Source organism: Bubalus bubalis, chromosome 18, assembly GCF_019923935.1.
Source record: "Bubalus bubalis isolate 160015118507 breed Murrah chromosome 18, NDDB_SH_1, whole genome shotgun sequence".
NCBI classification, from domain to species: Eukaryota; Metazoa; Chordata; class Mammalia; order Artiodactyla; family Bovidae; genus Bubalus; species Bubalus bubalis.
In genome coordinates, this window is record NC_059174.1 from 39,546,172 (window position 1) to 39,565,144 (window position 18,973).

The window sequence follows — 18,973 nt, forward strand, 5'->3', positions numbered from 1 at the left end:
CAGATGGCTAAATAAGAATGTTTTGCTGTGTATGGGTGACACACAGCAACATAACTCATATTGCTACAAACTGGATTGGTTGGTCTAAGTGAAGAATGGATTGAATTTTCTGCCCCATCCCCTCTTCCTACCCTTCTCTTAGGGTAAGAGGCCTTATCTCTTATTTGACCAGGTATCTCTTCTCTCCCATGCCTCTCTTGTTCCTTGATACATTCCCAATCATGCCACCAAGTTTCATATTATTAGCCATGGATTCTTGTCCTAGACTAACGAGCAACAAAATGACCATCACCTCAAACAGCAAAGAAAGAGGCTATTCTTGACTGAACATCTAGTTCATATCTTTGGATAGGTGCCCCTTTCATGGGTGGCTGTACTCTTGCTGTGAGTGTAGATCCTCTCCTCCTCTGTGTAACAAACCCTTAGCTTGTCTCTTAGGCTCACATCAGCAGCAGATCAAGCAGAATGTTCTTGGATAGCTTGCTTATGGGCCAAGGTTTGCTTGTCCCTAAGAAACAGGAAAGGTCCATCTAGTCAAGGCTATGGTTTTTCCTGTGGTCATGTATGGATGTGAGAGTTGGACTGTGAAGAAGGCTGAGCGCCGAAGAACTGATGCTTTTGAACTGTGGTGTTGGAGAAGACTCTTGAGAGTCCCTTGGACTGCAAGGAGATCCAACCAGTCCATTCTGAAGGAGATCAGCCCTGGGATTTCTTTGGAAGGAATGATGCTAAAGCTGAAACTCCAGTACTTTGACCACCTCATGCGAAGAGTTGACTCATTGGAAAAGACTCTGACGCTGGGAGGGATTGGGGGCAGGAGGAGAAGGGGACGACAGAGGATGAGATGGCTGGATGGCATCACTGACTCGATGGACGTGAGTCTGAGTGAACTCCCGGAGTTTGTGATGGACAGGGAGGCCTGGCATGCTGCGATTCATGGGGTCGCAAAGAGTCGGACATGACTGAGCAACTGAACTGAACTGAACTGAAGAAACAGGAGTGAGATCTTTAGCTTCTGGCATAAATTCTCTCTTGAGCTCCCCAGGAAGACCAGTGCAAGAATCCCTGGAATAATCTTTTTATGTTTCTCTGCTACTCCTAGTGGTGAGCGAGCTCTTTTTTCTCCTCTTCCTTCAGTAACCTCTGTAGTTAAGGTGTAGAGAGAAAGCTTGACTTCTGTCCTGAACTTGCAACACAGGTGGTCTAAACGTGCCTTAGGCATACTTTAGGAGACTCACATTTCCCTTTGCAGCATCCCAGTGACTTAAGATTTTAAAACTTCAGTGTAGATTTTAGGTGAATTCAAGAGTCTTCTCACTGCTTTCCAGTTATAACATGGCTTAAAACTCATCCCAAGGCATTCATCTAAGGGGCTGAAACTTGCTGCGTGATCACTTCGAGAATTCTAATCCCTTTAGTATTACGGACATCCTCAAGGTCCTATTCCAGCCATCATAGTTTCTTGTTCTCCAGCATCTTGATGCTGTGCCTGAGCAAAGGCACATCTGAGCCCTCTACCTTTCTGGCAATTTATCACTTTCATTCTACAAAGGAAGTCTTCCTCTCTGCCTTCCAAAACATGTTGGTATGAACCTTAGGACACACATTCATATTTGGGGACCTCAGGCTAATCTCAGGCTCCAGACTCTGACAATGGTGATATTATTTCCCCTAGGAAGAAGTTCTGAACTTATTTTTTTTCCATTTTTTTGAACCTTAGGAATCAGATATAAGAACCTTTGAAAATGATCTTTTGGTTCTCTCTCTTTTCTGACATTTTTCTAGGAGTTACAGAAAATTAATCCCTTCAAAAATTGAGACTGAATTCATTCCTCCTTACTTCCTCTATCTTGGCCTTAGGGATTATAAAATATCCTACAAGATACTTCCATCCTCATTCTCATCACAGTTTATTATTTCCAGAGACACAGCATGGGCTTTTGAGGATTTCTGCTCCCCATTTCTCCATCAAGGTCATGGCCATTCTCTCAATAACAGCTGCTCTGGTTCTGGATTCACTGTGTACAAGAACACAGAATCCTCAGTGGAGCCCCCTGCCCCGAAAGTGATTAGCATGCATGTGTTCCAAAGCATTACAGTGTTGGAGATGACACATTTCTCTAAATAAATCAGTTGTATTTTGGCTTTCAGCCTACCACCCAGGTAGTGATAAATTTAATCTCAGTTGTGTTTGGGGAGCTCTTCCAGGTGGCGCCAGTGATAAAGAACCCACCTGCCAATGCAGATTAGACATAAGAGACTCCAGTTCAATCCTGAGTCAGAAGGATCCCTGGGAGAAGGGAATGACAACCCACTCCAGTATTCTTGCCTGGGAATCCCATGGACAGAGGAGCCTGGAGGGCTACAGTCCATGGGGTCACACAGTCAGACACGACTGAAATGACCTAGCACAACACTCCCTTTCCTAGTCATATAAGAACCTAAAGACTTGAGTGGTACTTGGTAAACAGGAAGAGGACCTCTAGTACTTCCTTTATGACAGGCATCACAGAGTTATTAATGCTCTCTGTCCAGTATCACACAGTCCATTTGAAGTTGGATGGCTCCATCCTTTCCATACCAGGTGTGGAGGGGAATGTTTCTGCCAGCCATGACGGCTGAGGTTCTTAGTTTTTAGTCTCAGCATTCAATCACCACCCCTGGGGATGCTGCAAAGGGGCAGGTGCAGGTCTCTAGGGACCCAAGATGAGAGGGCAGAACTGGCTCAACACTGCTGTACTTGAGACACACTGTACTCCCCACTGAGTATGGTCCACTGACTGAACCCTAGTTGATGCCTGAAGGTGATGGATGTTTGGGCTACCAGACCATTTGCAAAATGGGTTAAATCCATGATTTTACTGAAAGAGAAGGCTAGTGTATTGTTACATTCTGTGATGAGAGGCATCTTCATCTGAAAAACAGAACACCTCTGAGTGCAGGAGCCAATGAGTATCAGCCAGACAAGATAGCATAACAATAGACTGAGGTATATAGAAGTCTTTGTTGGAGTCAACCCAGCTCACAGTGGTGTGACACATTGCCTTCTTACATTCAGCCATGGCTGTAATTCTGTATAGATGGCAGAGAGGATGACAGCTGGTGTCCTCACCACCCGCCCCCCAAACTTCTCATTATACAGTGGTCACTGACTCAAGAGTCCCAACAGCGTGGGAGAAAAGCAGCATTTTTGTGTTGTCCTCCTTTGTTTCCTGGTGTAAGGGTTGAGTTCATCATCCTCCTCAATTCATAAAGCATTATCATCTTTGGTCCACACAAGGCGTTTTATCCCCACACCCCACTCCCATTAACCCTCATATATAAATGTAATATATATGAGTCCCATTATTTGTTAACCAATACTTCAATCTGGTACATCAAATTTACCCACATTTTTTGTGTTATTACAAGCACTTTGGTGAACCTCTTTGTTGCTCTTTATTTACATTCATGATTGTTTCTTTAGGATTTGTTCCTAAGGAATCAGATCAGATCAGATCAGTCGCTCAGTCATGTCCGACTCTTTGCGACCCCATGAATTGCAGCACGCCAGGCCTCCCTGTCCATCACAAACTCCCGGAGTTCACTCAGACTCACGTCCATCGAGTCAGTGATGCCATCCAGCCATCTCATCCTCTGTCGTCCCCTTCTCCTCTTGCCCCCAATCCCTCCCAGCATCAGAGTCTGGAAACAATGAGTCAGCTCTTCGCATGAGGTGGCCAAAGTACTGGAGTTTCAGCTTCAGCATCATTCCTTCCAAAGAAATCCCAGGGCTGATCTCCTTCAGAATGGACTGGTTGGATCTCCTTGCAGTCCAAGGAACTCTCAAGAGTCTTCTCCAACACCACACTTCAAAAGCATCAATTCTTCAGCTCTCAGCCTTCTTCACAGTCCAACTCTCACATCCATACATGACCACAGGAAAAACCATAGCCTTGACTAGACGAACCTTTGTTGGCAGAGTAATGTCTCCGCTTTTGAATATGCTGTCTAGGTTGGTCATAACTTTCCTTTCAAGGAGTAAGCGTCTTTTAATTTCATGGCAGCAGTCACCATCTGCAGTGATTTTGGAGCCCAGAAAAATAAAGTCTGACACTGTTTCCACTGTTTCCCCATCTATTTCCCATGAAGTGGTGGGACCGGATGCTATGATCTTCGTTTTCTGAATGTTGAGCTTTAAGCCAACTTTTTCACTCTCCACTTTCACTTTCATCAAGAGGCTTTTGAGTTCCTCTTCACTTTCTGCCATCAGGGTGGTGTCATCTGCATATCTGAGATTATTGATATTTCTCCCAGCAATCTTGATTCCAGCTTGTGTTTCTTCCAGTCCAGCATTTCTCATGATGTACTCTGCATATAAGTTAGATAAGCACGGTGACAATATACAGCCTTGACGAACTCATAGATATGTATTAATAAATTCCACCTGGAGGAATACATGATTTCCTCTCTTCCTGTGGACTGAGCTCCTTTAATTTGCCTTGACCTGCCCAGCAGTATAGCACGATGGCTGCTTTGGTTACCTTGTGTTCCATCAAGCAAGAAAAAGGGAGCACATGATGCTTTCTTCACTGGGACCAGAACACACTGAACCCACTTCTTTGACTTCTTTATGCTGTGTGACCAAACGACCCCGAACACTGAAGTTATTTTAGAAAGAGTTATTTGACATTGCTGAGCATATGGTTTGCATGAAGTCAGTTACAAAATAATTGGGGCTGGGACTGGATTTAAGTGACCCTAGCTTCTCACTCAGTATTCACATTACTAAATAATGTCTTTCACCACTGGTAATACTAGAAAAATGCTGGGAAAATGGTCATGTATCCTGGCAGGTCTTGAAATTCAGCCTTCAGATGAAGTCACAGACACAAGGAGTTATGTGAGCATATCTTCAGTAATGAGTAGACGGTCGTGAAGGCTGCTTTTCTGACTTATCACAAGGGATGTAAAGATCGAGAGAGAGAGAGAGAGAGAGAGAGAGAGAAAGGATGTGTCTCCACTTGTAGTCTGAGTATTTTATAAGTTGACAGCTTGGCAATTGCCTGGGGTTCATATAGGGAGAAAACTGGCATTTCTTGAGCAACTGCTTTGTTCCAAGAATTACCCCATGTCTTTGATCATATTTAATTCTCAACACATTTTTATGATGGAGGATCTCCTATTCTTTCCATTTTGTTGATGACGGCACTGAGGCTTAGAGGGTTTAAGTAACTCCTGAAGTCACAGAGTGAGTAAATAGAGTGTGGAATTAGTATCAAAACCTAGTCTTTGCTGGCTCCAGATTCTGTAGGTAGTAATGGCTAGGAAAGCTTTCAAGCTAAGCAAGTTTAGAAGAAACAAAAAATTTCCCTTGAAGTATGATAGGCAGGGTAGATGTTAAATATTGAAAAAGCATCCTTGAAAACACAATTACCTAGAGGAAAATATTTGTGCAAATATCTGTAAGGGCTCAGGAGTAAGCATATGAGCATTGAGTAGGATAGGAAGCCTAGGGGACTTCTTGAAGGAAACAAACTGAAGTTCTCGAGAGGATAAGATATAAGGTCTCTCAGCTGGTATTTTACAGTCTCAGGCAAGGAAGGACACCCCAAGGTCATGGGTGAGACTATTCACAAGAGGATGGGCTGGAGGGGAGCCCTTTACTTCATGGAAGTACCTCATAAATCTCATGTTTCTTCTTCTTCTTTTTTTTTTTTAGGGTCTGTGATGATCTTAGCAAAAAGGAAAAGAGTGAGACTGATGAGTTTCTTGAGGAGTGCATTATTGATCCTTCTCTCCGACAACGTCTTTCCATTCTCTCCCGAACTTTTGAGAATCAGAGAAAGCTGGTTCAGGCAGACAGCATGCTCTTCTTGAATACCATTTTCACTATTGAGCCTCTGGTAAGCAAATAAATACAATAAACCTTGCAATAAACGTAGTGGGGAAGGGGGCTTAATGTGATGTGAGTACTCACTCTGAGATTGATAACGGTGTGATCCAAGAGCGTAAAGATTCCATCTGAGGCACCTCATTGTCATTATGTGCCAGTGAATGAAGGTTAATGGTTAGAACACTCAGAGGTGACATTTATAGAGGTCACACTCTATGCCCCAGTTCCTGATAAGCACTTCATACATGATACCTACTTTATCTCATTTATATATATATTATTATCAGTTATAATTAGTCTCCCATTCTATAGATGAGGAAATTAAGAGTTAGAGAAATTGGATAACTTACTGAAGGTCAGGCAATTAGTGTCAGTAGTTAGAAATTTATCCCTGATTGACCTCACTCTAGAGCAGGGTTTCTCAACGTCTTCACTATTGACATTTGGGGCTGGATAATTCTTTGTCCTGTATACTGTAGGATATTTTAATAGCAGCTCTGACTTTTACCCATTGGATGCTAGTTGCAAGAACCAAATCTCCATCCAGATGTCAGATGTCCTCTGGTGGGCAAAATCATTTGAGTGGAAAACTGTTCTGTCCTTAATTCACTCAATAAATACTTATTGACTGCATGTTCTGTACCAGGCACTGCGTACTGGGCATTGATGAACAAAACAGACATTGTCCTTGACCTCACTGTCTAACTACTGAGACCTGAGCTAGAGTTAGAACAGAATCTGTCTGATTCCACAGACTAAATTCTCTCTCTTTTTTTTTTAAGGTATGCAATGTAGTGAATTGATATTTCTATAGATGGTACTCCATTTAAAGTTATTACAAATAATGACTATAATTCCCTGTGCTGTGCAATATATCCTTGTTCCTTATCTTTTTTATACACAGTAGTTTGTATCTCTTAATTCCATACCCCTACCTTGCCCCTCCCCACTCCCTCTTCCTACTGGTATCCACTAATTTGTTTTCTATACCTGTGAGTCTGTTTCTGTGCTGCTGTATATATTTGTTTTTTTTTTCAGGTTCCACATGTAAGTGATAACATAGTATTTGTCATCCCCATCTGACTTATTTCATTAATCATAATACTTTCTTGGTCTATCTACTTGTTGCAAATGGCAGAATTTCATTCTTTTTTATGGCTGAGGAAAACAGAATGGGAAACACTAGAGATCTCTTCAAGAAAATTACAGATACCAAGGGAACATTTCATGCAAAGATGGGCACAATAAAGGACAGAAATGGTATGGACCTAACAGAAGCAGAAGATTTTAAGAAGAGGTGGAAGGAATACACAGAAGAACTGTACAAAAAAGATCTTCACGACCAAGATAATCACAATGGTGTGATCACTCACCTGGAGCCAGACATCCTGGAATGTGAAGTCAAGTGGGCCTTAGAAAGCATCACTACGAACAAAGCTAGAGGAGGTGGTGGAATTCCAGTTGAGCTATTTCATATCCTGAAAGATGATGCTGTGAAAGTGCTGCACTCAACATGCCAGCAAATTTGGAAGACTCAGCAGTGGCCACGGGACTGGAAAAGGTCAGTTTTCATTCCAATTCCAGAGAAAGTGAAAGTGAAATCGCTCAGTCGTGTCTGACTCTTTGCGACCTCATGGACTATAGCCTATCAGTCTCCTCCATCCATGGGATTTTCCAGGCAAGAGTGCTGGAGTGGATTGCCATTTCCTTCTCCAGGGGATCTTCCCGACCCAGGAAATCCGCATTTCCTGGGTCTCCCGCATTGCAGGCAGATGCTTTACTGTCTGAGCCAATGCCAAAGAATGTTCAACTGCTGCTGCTAAGTCACTTCAGTCGTGTCCGACTCTGTGCGATCCCATAGACGGCAGCCCAACAGGCTCCCCCGTCCCTGGGATTCTCCAGGCAAGAACACTGAAGTGGGTTGCCATTTCCTTCTCCAATGCATGAAAGTGAAAAGTCAAAGTGAAGTCGCTCAGTCGTGTCCGACTCTTAGCGACCCCATTAACTACAGCCTACCAGGCTCCTCCATCCATGGGATTTTCCAGGCAAGAGTACTGGAGTGGGGTGCCTTCGCCTTCTCCGAAGAATGTTCAAACTACTGCACAATTGCACTCATCTCACACGCTAGCAAAGTAATGCTGAAAATTCTCCAAGCTAGGCTTCAACAGTATGTGAACTGTGAACTTCCAGATGTTCAAGCTGGATTTAGAAAAGGCAGAGGAACCAGAGATCAAATTGCCAACAACTGTTGGATCACAGATAAAGCAAGAGAGTTCCAGAAAAACATCTACTTCTGCTTCATTGGCTATGCTAAAGCCTTTGACTGTGTGGATCACAATAAACTGGAAAATTCTGAAAGAGATGGGAATACCAGACCAACTTACCTGTCTCCTGAGAAATCTGTATGTAGGTCAAGAAGCAACAGTTAGAACCGGATGTGGAACAACAGTCTGGTTCCAAATTGGGAAAGGAGTACATCAAGCCTGTATATTGTCACCCTGCTTATTTAACTTATATGCAGAGTACATCATGCGAAATGCCAGACTGGATGAAACACAAGCTGGAATCAATATTACCACAAGAAATATCAATAACCTCAGATAGGCAGGTGACACCACCCTTACGGCAGAAAACAAAGAGGAGCTAAAGAGCCTCTTGATGAAAGTGAAAGAGGAGAGTGAAAAAGCTGGCTTAAAACTCAACATTCAAAAAACTAAGATCATTGCATCTGATCCCATCACTTCATGGCAAATAGATGGGGAAACAATGAAAACCTTGACAGACTTTATTTTTTGGGGCTCCAAAATCACTGCAGATGGTGACTGCAGCCATGAAATTAAAAGACACTTGCTCCTTGGAAGAAAAGCTATGACCAACCTAGACAGCGTATTAAAAAGCAGAGACATTACTTTGCCTACAAAGGTCTGTCTAGTCAAAGCTATGGTTTTTCCAGTAGTCGTGTATGGGTGTGAGAGCTGTACCATAAAGAAAACTAAGTGCTGAAAATTGATGTTTTTGAATTGTGGTGTTGGAGAAGACTCTTGAGAGTCCCTTGGACTGCAAGGAGAGCAAACCAGTCCATCCTAAAGGAAGTCAGTCCTGAATATTCATTGGAAGGATTGAAGCTGAAGCTCCAATACTTTGGCCACCTGATGCAAAGAACTGACTCATTGGAAAAGACTCTGATGCTGGGAAAGACTGAAGGCAGGAGGAGAAGGGGACCACAGAGGATGAAATGGTTGGATGGCATCACTGACTCGGTGGACATGAGTTTGAGTAAACTCCGGTGTTGGTGATGGATAGGGAAGCCTGGCGTGCTGCAGTCTGCGGGGTCACAAAGAGTCAGACACTACTGTGGGACTGAACTGAACTGTATTACACGCCATACAACACCTCATCTTCTTTATCTGTTTGTCTGTTGATGGAATTAGATTGCCATAGATTAATTGACTGTAGGTGTGTGGGTTTATATCTGGGCTCTCTATTCTGTTTCATTGATCTATATGTCTGCTTTCTATTCAGTTTTATTGATCTATGTGCTGGTACCACACTCTTTTGATTAGCTTTTTAGTATGGTCTGAAGTCAGGGAGTGTGATACTTTGAGCTTTGTTCCTTTTTCTTGAGATCGCTTTGGTTATTTGGGGTCTTTTGTGGCCCCAAATAAGTTTTAGGTTTACTTGTTCTAGTTCTTTGAGCAGTGTCATGGGTATTTTAATAGGGATTATATTAAGTCTGTAGATTGTTTTGGATAATATGGCCTTTTTAATGATATTAATTCTTCCAGTCCATGAATACAAGATACTTTTCTACTTATTTGTATCATTTTCTATTTCTTCATCTGTGTCTTTAGTTTTCAGAGTATAGGTCTTTTAATTCCTTCATTAAGTTTATTCCTAGGTATTTTAATCTTTTTAATGCAATTGTAAATGGAATTGTTTTCTTGATTTCTTTTTAAATTGTTCATTATTAGTGTATAGAAAAGCTACAGATTTCTGTATATTAATCTTATAGTCTATAATGTTACCAAATTTATTTATTAGTTCTAGTAGTTTTATGGAAGAGATTTTAGGATTCTTTTTATATAGTATCATGTAATTTGCAAATACTGACAGTTTCACTTCTTCCAATTTAGATTCCTTTTGTGTCTTTACTTATCTGATTTCTGAGGCTGGAACTTCTAATACTATGTTAAATAGAATTGTCAAGCGTGGGCATCCTTGTCTTATTCCTGATTTTAGAGAAACAGCTTTTAGCTTTTTACCACTGATTATTATATTAGCTGTGTATTTATTGTAAATGGGCTTTATTATGTTGAGATATGTTCCCTCTATACCAACTTTGTTCAGAGTTTTTATCAATGGCAGTTGAATTTTGTTGAATGCTTTTTCTGAATCATTTGAGCAGTGATCGTGTGGGGTTTTAACCTTTGTTTTGTTAGTGTGGCATGTCACAGTGATTTATTTGTGTATATTGAACTGTCCCTTCATCCCTGGAACAATCCCACTTGATAATGATGTATGATCCTTTTTATATATTGTTAAATTTGGCTTGCTAATATTTTGTTGATGATTTTTGTATGTGTGTCCTTCATAGATATTGGCCTTTAATGGTCTCCTGATTTTTTTTTTTTTTTTTGGCAGTATCTTTCTCTGGCTTTACTGGAGGAGGCAGTGGCACCCCACTCCAATATTCTTGCCTGGAAAATCCCATGGACGGAGGAGCCTGGTGGGCTGCAGTCCATGGGGTCGCTAAGAGTCGGACACAACTGAGCGACTTCAGTTTCACTTTTCACTTTCATGCACTGGAGAAGGAAATGGCAACCCACTCCAGTGTTCTTGCCTGGAGAATCCCAGGGACGGGGGAGCCTGGTGGGCTGCCGTCTATGGGGTCGCACAGAGTCGGACACGACTGAAGTGACTTAGCTTAGCTTAGCTTCTCTGGCTTTGGTATCGGGGTAATGGACTCATAAGATGAGGTTGGGAGTGTTCCCTCCTGTTTAATTTTTTGGATTAGTTTGAGATTGATAAGTAGTTTAATAGACTCTTCTTTATACGTTTGATAGAATTCCCTGTGAAGCCATGCAGTCTGGGACCTTTTTTCTCTTAAAATTTTTTTGATTACTAATTCAATTTTGATACTAGTAATCGATCTTTCAGATTGTCTATTCTTTTCCTGATTTAAGCTTGGAAGATGATATGTTTCTGGGAATTTACCCATTTCTTCTAGGTTGTCTAATATGTTAACATATGACCATTCATAGTATTCTCTTACAGTTGTTTGTATTTCTGTGATATCAGTTGTAATTTCCCTTCTTTCATTTCTTGTTTTGTTTATTTGCATTCTCCCTCTTTTTCTCTTAATAACCCTGGCTAAAGGCTTATCAGTTTTATTTATCTTGGTGTCACTGATTTTTTTTGTTGTTGTTGTTCTCTATTTTATTTAGTTCCTCTCTTATATTTATTTTTTCCTTCCTTCTACTGATTGTAGGGTTTGTTTGGTCTTCTTTTTCTAATTCATTTAGATAATAAGTTATATTGTTTATTTGAAATTTTTCTTGTTTCTTGAGGTACAACTATATTGCTATAAATATATGTCTTAGAACTGCTTTTGCTGTATCCCATGGATTTTGGAAAGCTGTGTATTTATTGTCATTTATTTTGATGTATTTTGATGCTTTCTTTTTTGATTTCTACCATGACCCATTGATTTTTAGTAGCACGTTGTTTAGTCTCCATGTGCTTGTGTTTTACCCATTTTTCTTCCTGTAATTGATTTCTACTTTCATACTGTTGCAGTTGGACACGATGCTTGATATAATTTCCATCTCTTAAATTTGTTTAGACTTGTTTTGTGACTTAGCATGTGATCTGTTCTGGAGAATGTTGCATGTGTACTTGAACAGAATGTATATTGTGCTGCTTTGGAATGGAACGTCCTATAGATATTTATGAAGTACAGCTGGTCTGATATGTCATTTAAGGTCATAGTTTCTTTATTGATTTTCTGTCTGGTGATTGGTCCATTGATGTAAGTGAGATGTTGAAGTCCACTACTATTATTATATTGTTGTAAATTCCTCCCTTTATGTCTGTTAATATGTTTTATAGTTTTATGTGCCTATATCACAGAACAAACTCCTGACCACTCTGCCCCACTGCCTCAAAATGAATAACCAGCATCTTCTGTATGTGCTAGGCACTGTATGTTATTTTCAACTTAGCAAGCATAGACTGATATGAGGATAAAGACAATAATAGGAGTTAAGAAAGCCCACAACTAGTTTGAGCTGCTGGATTGTTACCATTCAGATCTGTTGGGCACAAGGACACATTAGAATAAAAAGTCATTTGTGAGAAATGCCACTGACTTATATACAGCAGTTTTCCTTTTATCTGTACCTCGAAATTATGATTACAAGGTATAACATAGAAAAGGTACTCCATGGCTAAGTAAGTTTGAGAAACACTGGGTTCCATATTGTTTGAAAGGCTTATTTTGCTGTTAGATGGCTAAAAGTCTTTCATATAATAATGAGCATTATAAATCTTTAAGAGGAAGCCTTCCCCTTGGAGATATCCTTTGGAACTAATATTTAGTAGAATTGGCTATGTGAATCACTGGTAAAGATTGTCAGGACACTAATTCAGAGGCTGAGGTGATTATCATAGGCTACAAAGTTAGAGTAGGCTTTTTGAGAGCAGAGCCTTGAGTTGGATCTTGCAGAATGGAACTTTTGGAAAACGAAATTGGGGTTTCATTCAAGGAGTGGTTCGTTTAGAGCTCCATTAACGGTTCAATTTTGCTTGAAGTAAAGGGTTCATGTAGGAAAATAAGGTTGGAGATGTGGATTGAGGCTGAATCTTCTCTCATGTCAGAAGACAACCTAGGGTTCAACTGAGCCAAGGGATCTTCAGATATAATGAGTTAGACCAGAAAGAGGTTAAGTCAAGGTGAAAATATAGTCTTGGAAGGACAGGACATGTACCTGTAAAAGTAAGCCATACCCAAAGATGTGAGAAGCTCAAGAAGGCATTACAAATCCCAGGCAAGTAAGTTGCCGAGTGGGACAGAGGCAGGGAGGAGCAATCAGTCAGGGCAATCTTAGACATGGCTGGCAAGGCCCAGAGTGTGGGCAGTCCAAGATTTTTCCCAGCTGGTACAGAGAATCCAGGCTGATGCCTGCTGTCCTTTTATCATAGCCTTCTGGGGTTGGGTGACTCTGGGATGGCAAAGATTGGTAGTCAAAAGGAGGTGGGAGGCCCACAGGTAAGGCTTGTACATATTAAATTCAGAAGTAAAAAGACTAGGCTTAACCTCAGATTTTCTTTTCTTCATGCACAAAACCCAAAGCTTCTCATTGCAGATGTTAAATGTGTTAATATGTGGCATTTAATATTATTTTTGAATTCTAAAATAGGAACTGAATTGGGCACAAGGCATATTTTTACCATTAGGAAGAAAACCACTTTATAAGATAGTGATACACAGATATGATATCTTTTAAATAAATGAGACTAATTTTGTTTATGTTGTATGAAAAGAATCTCCAGGAAGGGGATAATATTTGCTTAGTATATAAGTGATGCTTATAGCATCTGTAATGATTTTATCTTTTCTGTAAAGTATTCAGGCTTTCTTCTCATGATAGTATTTATTAGTTGATTCTTGATAATTTTTGCAAGTTGAAAAATGAAGTCATGAATTTTTCCTAATGTCTTCCTTAGTGTTTTTCTGGTAGAAAGAGCAGAACTCAGTATCTGTTATAGTGAATTATTTATTGATATTAAATTTCCTTTTTTCCTACTTAGAGACCCTGATAGTTTTATAGAAATACAGTTCTTGCGAGTGTAATGCAATCTTACCTTGTAAATTACTTTTGAAGTTATTTGATGGGAAAATTTTGTAACATTAGCTTCTTGACTCAGATGTGAACTATGAGTATTTTCCACCGTTGAGATTTTGGTTTTATGATACAGGTAAATGAATTCAATGAGGGAGCTGGTAAAAGATTTATAGTAGAGATTAGATCTGACCTGAATATTGGAGGAAGGGTAAGATTTAAGAAAGGAAGAAGAATGTTTCCAATTGGTAAAGTTATGGAAACAAAGAAAAGAGAAAGTGTTAGGTTCATAGCCTATTAAATAGCAATGAAATGATAAGTTTGTCTGGAGCCGGTTGTCATGGAGAATATAAGAACTGAGACTGAGAAGGAGAGTTGGCATGTCTGGGCTGCCCTGGCAACCTGTTATGCTATGGCTGACTGTCTCCTACACTGTGTTTCTGTAAACACTGGATCTGACAGGTGGTAGTGTATGTTCCCTGCAAAAAGGGAATTTTGCAGTCAAATAATTTTGGGAAATACTGATTCAAGAGACTGTGACTCTCAAAGGGCAAAGTGCAAACAGTATTTCCCCATGACCAGAGACCCCTTTTGCCAAAAAATATATACTGGAGTCAGTGTTCTGTGGATCCTAGTTTGACAACTGATACTGAGGGTTTCTGAGACTCAGTTCAGTTTTGGATCAGGCACAGGGAGTGTTCAGCGTGTTTCAGAAAGATTATCTTAGCGTCCACTTGTGGATCAAATTGGAGGAGGATGCATAGAGGTGGGATGGGTAGTGCAGGTCAGGCAGGGGAAATTCACTAATGCAGGGAAGGTCAGGAAACTGAACATCTGCTGGCAAGTGGAAGGTGTGCTGTGTGAAGGTGATGCTGACCTGAAACAGCCTGATGACAGTCGGAAAGCAATGGAAATGGCAGATGTGAGAGATGCTCAAAAGAAAGACACCTAAGTGCTTTTTGGTAGACTGGCTATTGAGGGTGAGACATGGTGAAGAATCACATGTCTTCTCAGATATAAACTAGAGTGACTGGGAGAATTATGACTTTAATAGGAACTGGCAAGCCAGAAGTCCTGGGTTTCACTCCTAGCTTTGCCAATAGCAAATGTGACCTTAAGCAAGCCATTTCATCTCCTGTGGCATCAGTTGCCTCGAATACCAGATAAGGATATTTGGGTAGGGCATGTTGATCCTTTTTGGCTAGTAGGTAACGATTCTCTAGTCTGACAGACTCTGAGCTCCTTAAAATCAAGAAGTGCCTTATCCTTATCTGTACCCCATGCATAGCACAGTACCAATTAATGGGTGGATGAAGGAATAAATGAACAAATGGAAATCAGTTAATGATGATAAATTTGGTTCTGAACAGGTTGAATTTGAGATGACACTAGATTTCCAAATAATTTTGAAAATACAGTACTTAATTTGTGGGATGGGAATCAGGTCTGGAGGCAAGATTTGTGAGTATCCTTTGGAGGTCTTCACAGAAGGGATGAAGAGCATATGGAAATTCTAAAATAAGAACAGAGCACAGGAAGAAATTTGCAGCAGGCCTAAGATAGCCCCCAGGTGCTCACCTTTAGAGGCCCTGCAAAGAGGGGAGAGGCTGTTAATTCACAGAGAAGGAAGGCCAAGAGGAGAATCAGCTGACTGAGAGCTCACCAGGTCATCCTGCATGTCTTTCTACCCTATTATGCCTTGTCCATCACCATTTTCTACTGAAGGATCTTCTGAATCTTGCTCATGTATAAGATCAGTTGTGCCAAATGGCCACTATTTAATTTCTGACAGTTGAGCTATGCATCAGTGATTAGTTTTCTTTATTAGGATGTGATTCTTTTTAATTAGTTTCTTGATATGATCTGAGTTCACAGTAGAAGCAGGGATGATTAAAACCAAGCAGTGCCACCTACTGATCTAACAGTCAGTCTCTAATTGATGGCCTGCTCAAAAAATAAAATTAAAGGTTGTTGTAGGGGTTTAGAGACTACCTTGCTTTCTGTTAGGTCCTTCAGCCTCTTTGTCCACTAAGGAAGGATATTTTCTTCAAATGAGGTAAACTTAAAAAGTAAGTTTAAAAACCAAAAAGAAAAGAAATGGTACTTTAAGGTCTGAAAATAAGTAATAAATGATATGCTTATTTTCTCCGACCTTTGTCTATATATCTGGTTCTTTAAATGCATCAGCTAAAATAGAGGTTAGTTTAGCCCTTATTGTGTTCCTTGCATATTGAGTGTTTTATGGGAACATTGTTTCTCTTTTAGAGGCTCTTTCAATTTAAAGCAAGTAGATTCAAGATTAAGAAATCAATCACTGTCCATAAATTGTCAAAAGGTGGTGAGGGTTTGAATTTAAATCACATTTTGTTTATATGATCTTGTGAGAAGTAGTTTGACTCAGTGCTGTAAGAATGATCCAAAACTCTGGAACTACAGGTTCTTACTCTATTCTATAACCTTTTCACCGCTTGACACCTGGTTGGTTCCACTGTCTCAGTTCACTTTCTTCTCATCATGCTCATTGAATACCATTGCTATAGGGTCTGTTGGGAGAATCTTGGGGAGTTACGCCTGGGCATCTTTGGATCTTGTGTGGTCACAGAGTATAGAAGTGGAAGTTTGTCTTTTGAGAGACCCCAGACATGTTCATTAGTGGAAGAAAGGTATGGGCAAAAACACAAGAAGTAGGCAGTTTTGGGCAAATACATGAAAACTGGATGGAAGGGATTTTTTTTAACTTAGTTTGTAATTTATTGATATTCTAATAGTAATCACTGACATTCTAATAGTAACAAAAATTGTTGTTCTAGTCATTAAAACATGTTGTGTATTACTGCTATTTACATCAAGTTCCTCATGTCAGTTCTTTTGATAACATCTCAAAATACTAATGTCCTTAACCTAAAATTTCCCTTTATTCCTTACCTAGGGAAGGCACTAGGTTCTATAGAATACTGATCATTTCTCAAGCCACCTGCATCCACACAGGTTTCTTTCCCCTTTGGGAAAGAATCACAAAATTGAGTCTATTATGCATGCGTTGTGCCTTCCAGAAAAACGAGTGAAATGGACTACTTTCAGAAATGTAATATTCTATTTTACTAGATGGACTCTAGCTGTACAGAATTTTGACAGTCTTATTCTCTAATTTCCTTTGCTTATGTCTCTTGAGTACCTTGAGTGAGAGAGATTTAAAGACAAAAAACACAGTTCTGAGAATTGAGAGGCAGAAGAATATTACAGGGCAAAAAGAGAGAATTAAGATTTGGATTTCCATGGGCATCTAGGAGTCCTCTGAGAAATCACAGCATAGGTGTGATAGCCTTGCTTCTGAACTCTGGTACTGCTACTCAGGTCACATTTTTAAAATGCAGCAATTTTCTGAATGTTGAACACTAGATATTTTCTCAAAAAGAAATGTCTGAGAATTTAAAGATATTTGCCCAAACTGGCCCTAACTGATTGACTGACTGACATCAGGGAAAACATGTCTGCTACTTTTAGCAAGTGTCTTCCATCAAAGCAGACTTCATCCAGTATTCCTAGGAAGCTTGAGCTTAATTTAACTAAGTCTTTTAAAGGGAGAGAAACTTGATAATTTCTTTATTATCATGTAAGAAACAGTAAACCGTGCTTTGTCGTCACCTAAGCCTGCAGAAAACAGGGGATTCAGCAATTCAGACTTTGAAAGCACAGCTCAAATTTAGTTTACTTTATTTTTCTCAAATTGGCATCGCATGTGAGCTCAGCAGAACTAGGTTGGGTGGGAGCCCAGATGGCTAGCAAAGAGGAAGGATTGAGCTTTTTACTGCAAACCCCTTCCACTTCTCGTACCATTAGTCGTGAGTCACATTGCAAACGTGGGGGCTGACTTCTTGGAAATGGACACCGGAAAGGAGAAAAGAGGACAGGGATGTGCTGAGAACAAACTGTCCTTGACAAGTCATGGCTCTTCCATCAGCATGGTTTTCCCATTCTTCACCCTTTATTATTGTTCATCCTCTCAGATCTTTGTGCGCAGCTAAATCTTTTCCATTTGTGCTGGTATATTCACTGTTGTATTTGAGAACCAGTGGAGGTAGAGGGAGACTTAGGGAAGTCTTAGAACCATCAAGGTTCCTCATCGCTTGTTAAATAAATTAAGACCGTTCTTTGTTGAAAGTGACGCAGGTCTCGCTCTCTCCAGAGGAATGTAGGAACATCACATACAACTACCTCAGCTCCACAAAATCCCACTGGAGTTTTTGCTGTACCTGGGTTGGAGTATCTCACCCAAAAGAGATCTTCTGTGAAACATTCTCCGAGAGATGGCCAAATCTTTTTTTTTTTAAGATTTTTTTTTTTAGATGTGGTGGACCGTTTTTTAAAGTCTTTATTGAATTTCTCACAATATTGTTTGTTTTATGTTCTGGTTTTTTGGCGACAAGGCATATGGGATCTTAGGTCCTTGACCAGGGATGGACCCCACACTCCCTGTGTTGGAAGGTAAAGTCTTAACCACTGGACCTCCAAGGACGTCTCCCCGGAATAGCCAGATCTTAAAACCTTGTCTTAAAAACTTTTCTGGTCTGAATCAAAACTTGCCTAAATTCACAGTTTCCTCTCCCAGGAGATATACTGAAAGAGAAAAATCTCTTTGCGTGCCATGTGCCAATTCAGTCTTTTCTTTTTTTTTTTTTTAAATTTTATTTTATTTTTAAACTTTACATAATTGTATTAGTTTTGCCAAATATCAAAATGAATCTGCCACAGGTATACATGTGTTCCCCACCCTGAACCATCCTCCCTCCTCCCTCCCCGTACCCTCCCTCTGGGTCGTCCCAGTGCACTAGCCCCAGGCATCCAGTATCGTGCATCGAACCTGGACTGGCAACTCGTTTCATACATGATATTTTACATGTTTCAATGCCATTCTCCTAAATCTTCCCTCCCTCTCCCTCTCCCACAGAGTCCATAAGACTGTTCTATACATCAGTGTCTCTTTTGCTGTCTCGTACACAGGGTTATTGTTACCATCTTTCTAAATTCCATATATATGCGTTAGTATACTGTATTGGTGTTTTTCTTTCTGGCTTACTTCACTCTGTATAATAGGCTCCAGTTTCATCCACCTCATTAGAACTGATTCAAATGTATTCTTTTTAATGGCTGAGTAATACTCCATTGTGTATATGTACCACAGCTTTCTTATCCATTCATCTGCTGATGGACATCTAGGTTGCTTCCATGTCCTGGCTATTATAAACAGTGCTGCGAT

The 18,973-nt window shown here is 40.3% G+C and overlaps 1 protein-coding gene across 2 annotated transcripts in view; it reads left to right on the forward strand.

Annotated features, from left to right (window-relative positions):
• HYDIN (HYDIN axonemal central pair apparatus protein) overlaps positions 1-18,973 on the forward strand; it is a 420,256-nt gene that overhangs the window by 146,974 nt on the left and 254,309 nt on the right. For both annotated transcript variants that reach the window (XM_044932144.2, XM_044932145.2), the window contains exon 10: positions 5,702-5,885. In XM_044932144.2, coding sequence (XP_044788079.2) covers positions 5,702-5,885 — 184 coding nt within the window. The remainder of the gene's footprint in view (positions 1-5,701; positions 5,886-18,973) is intronic.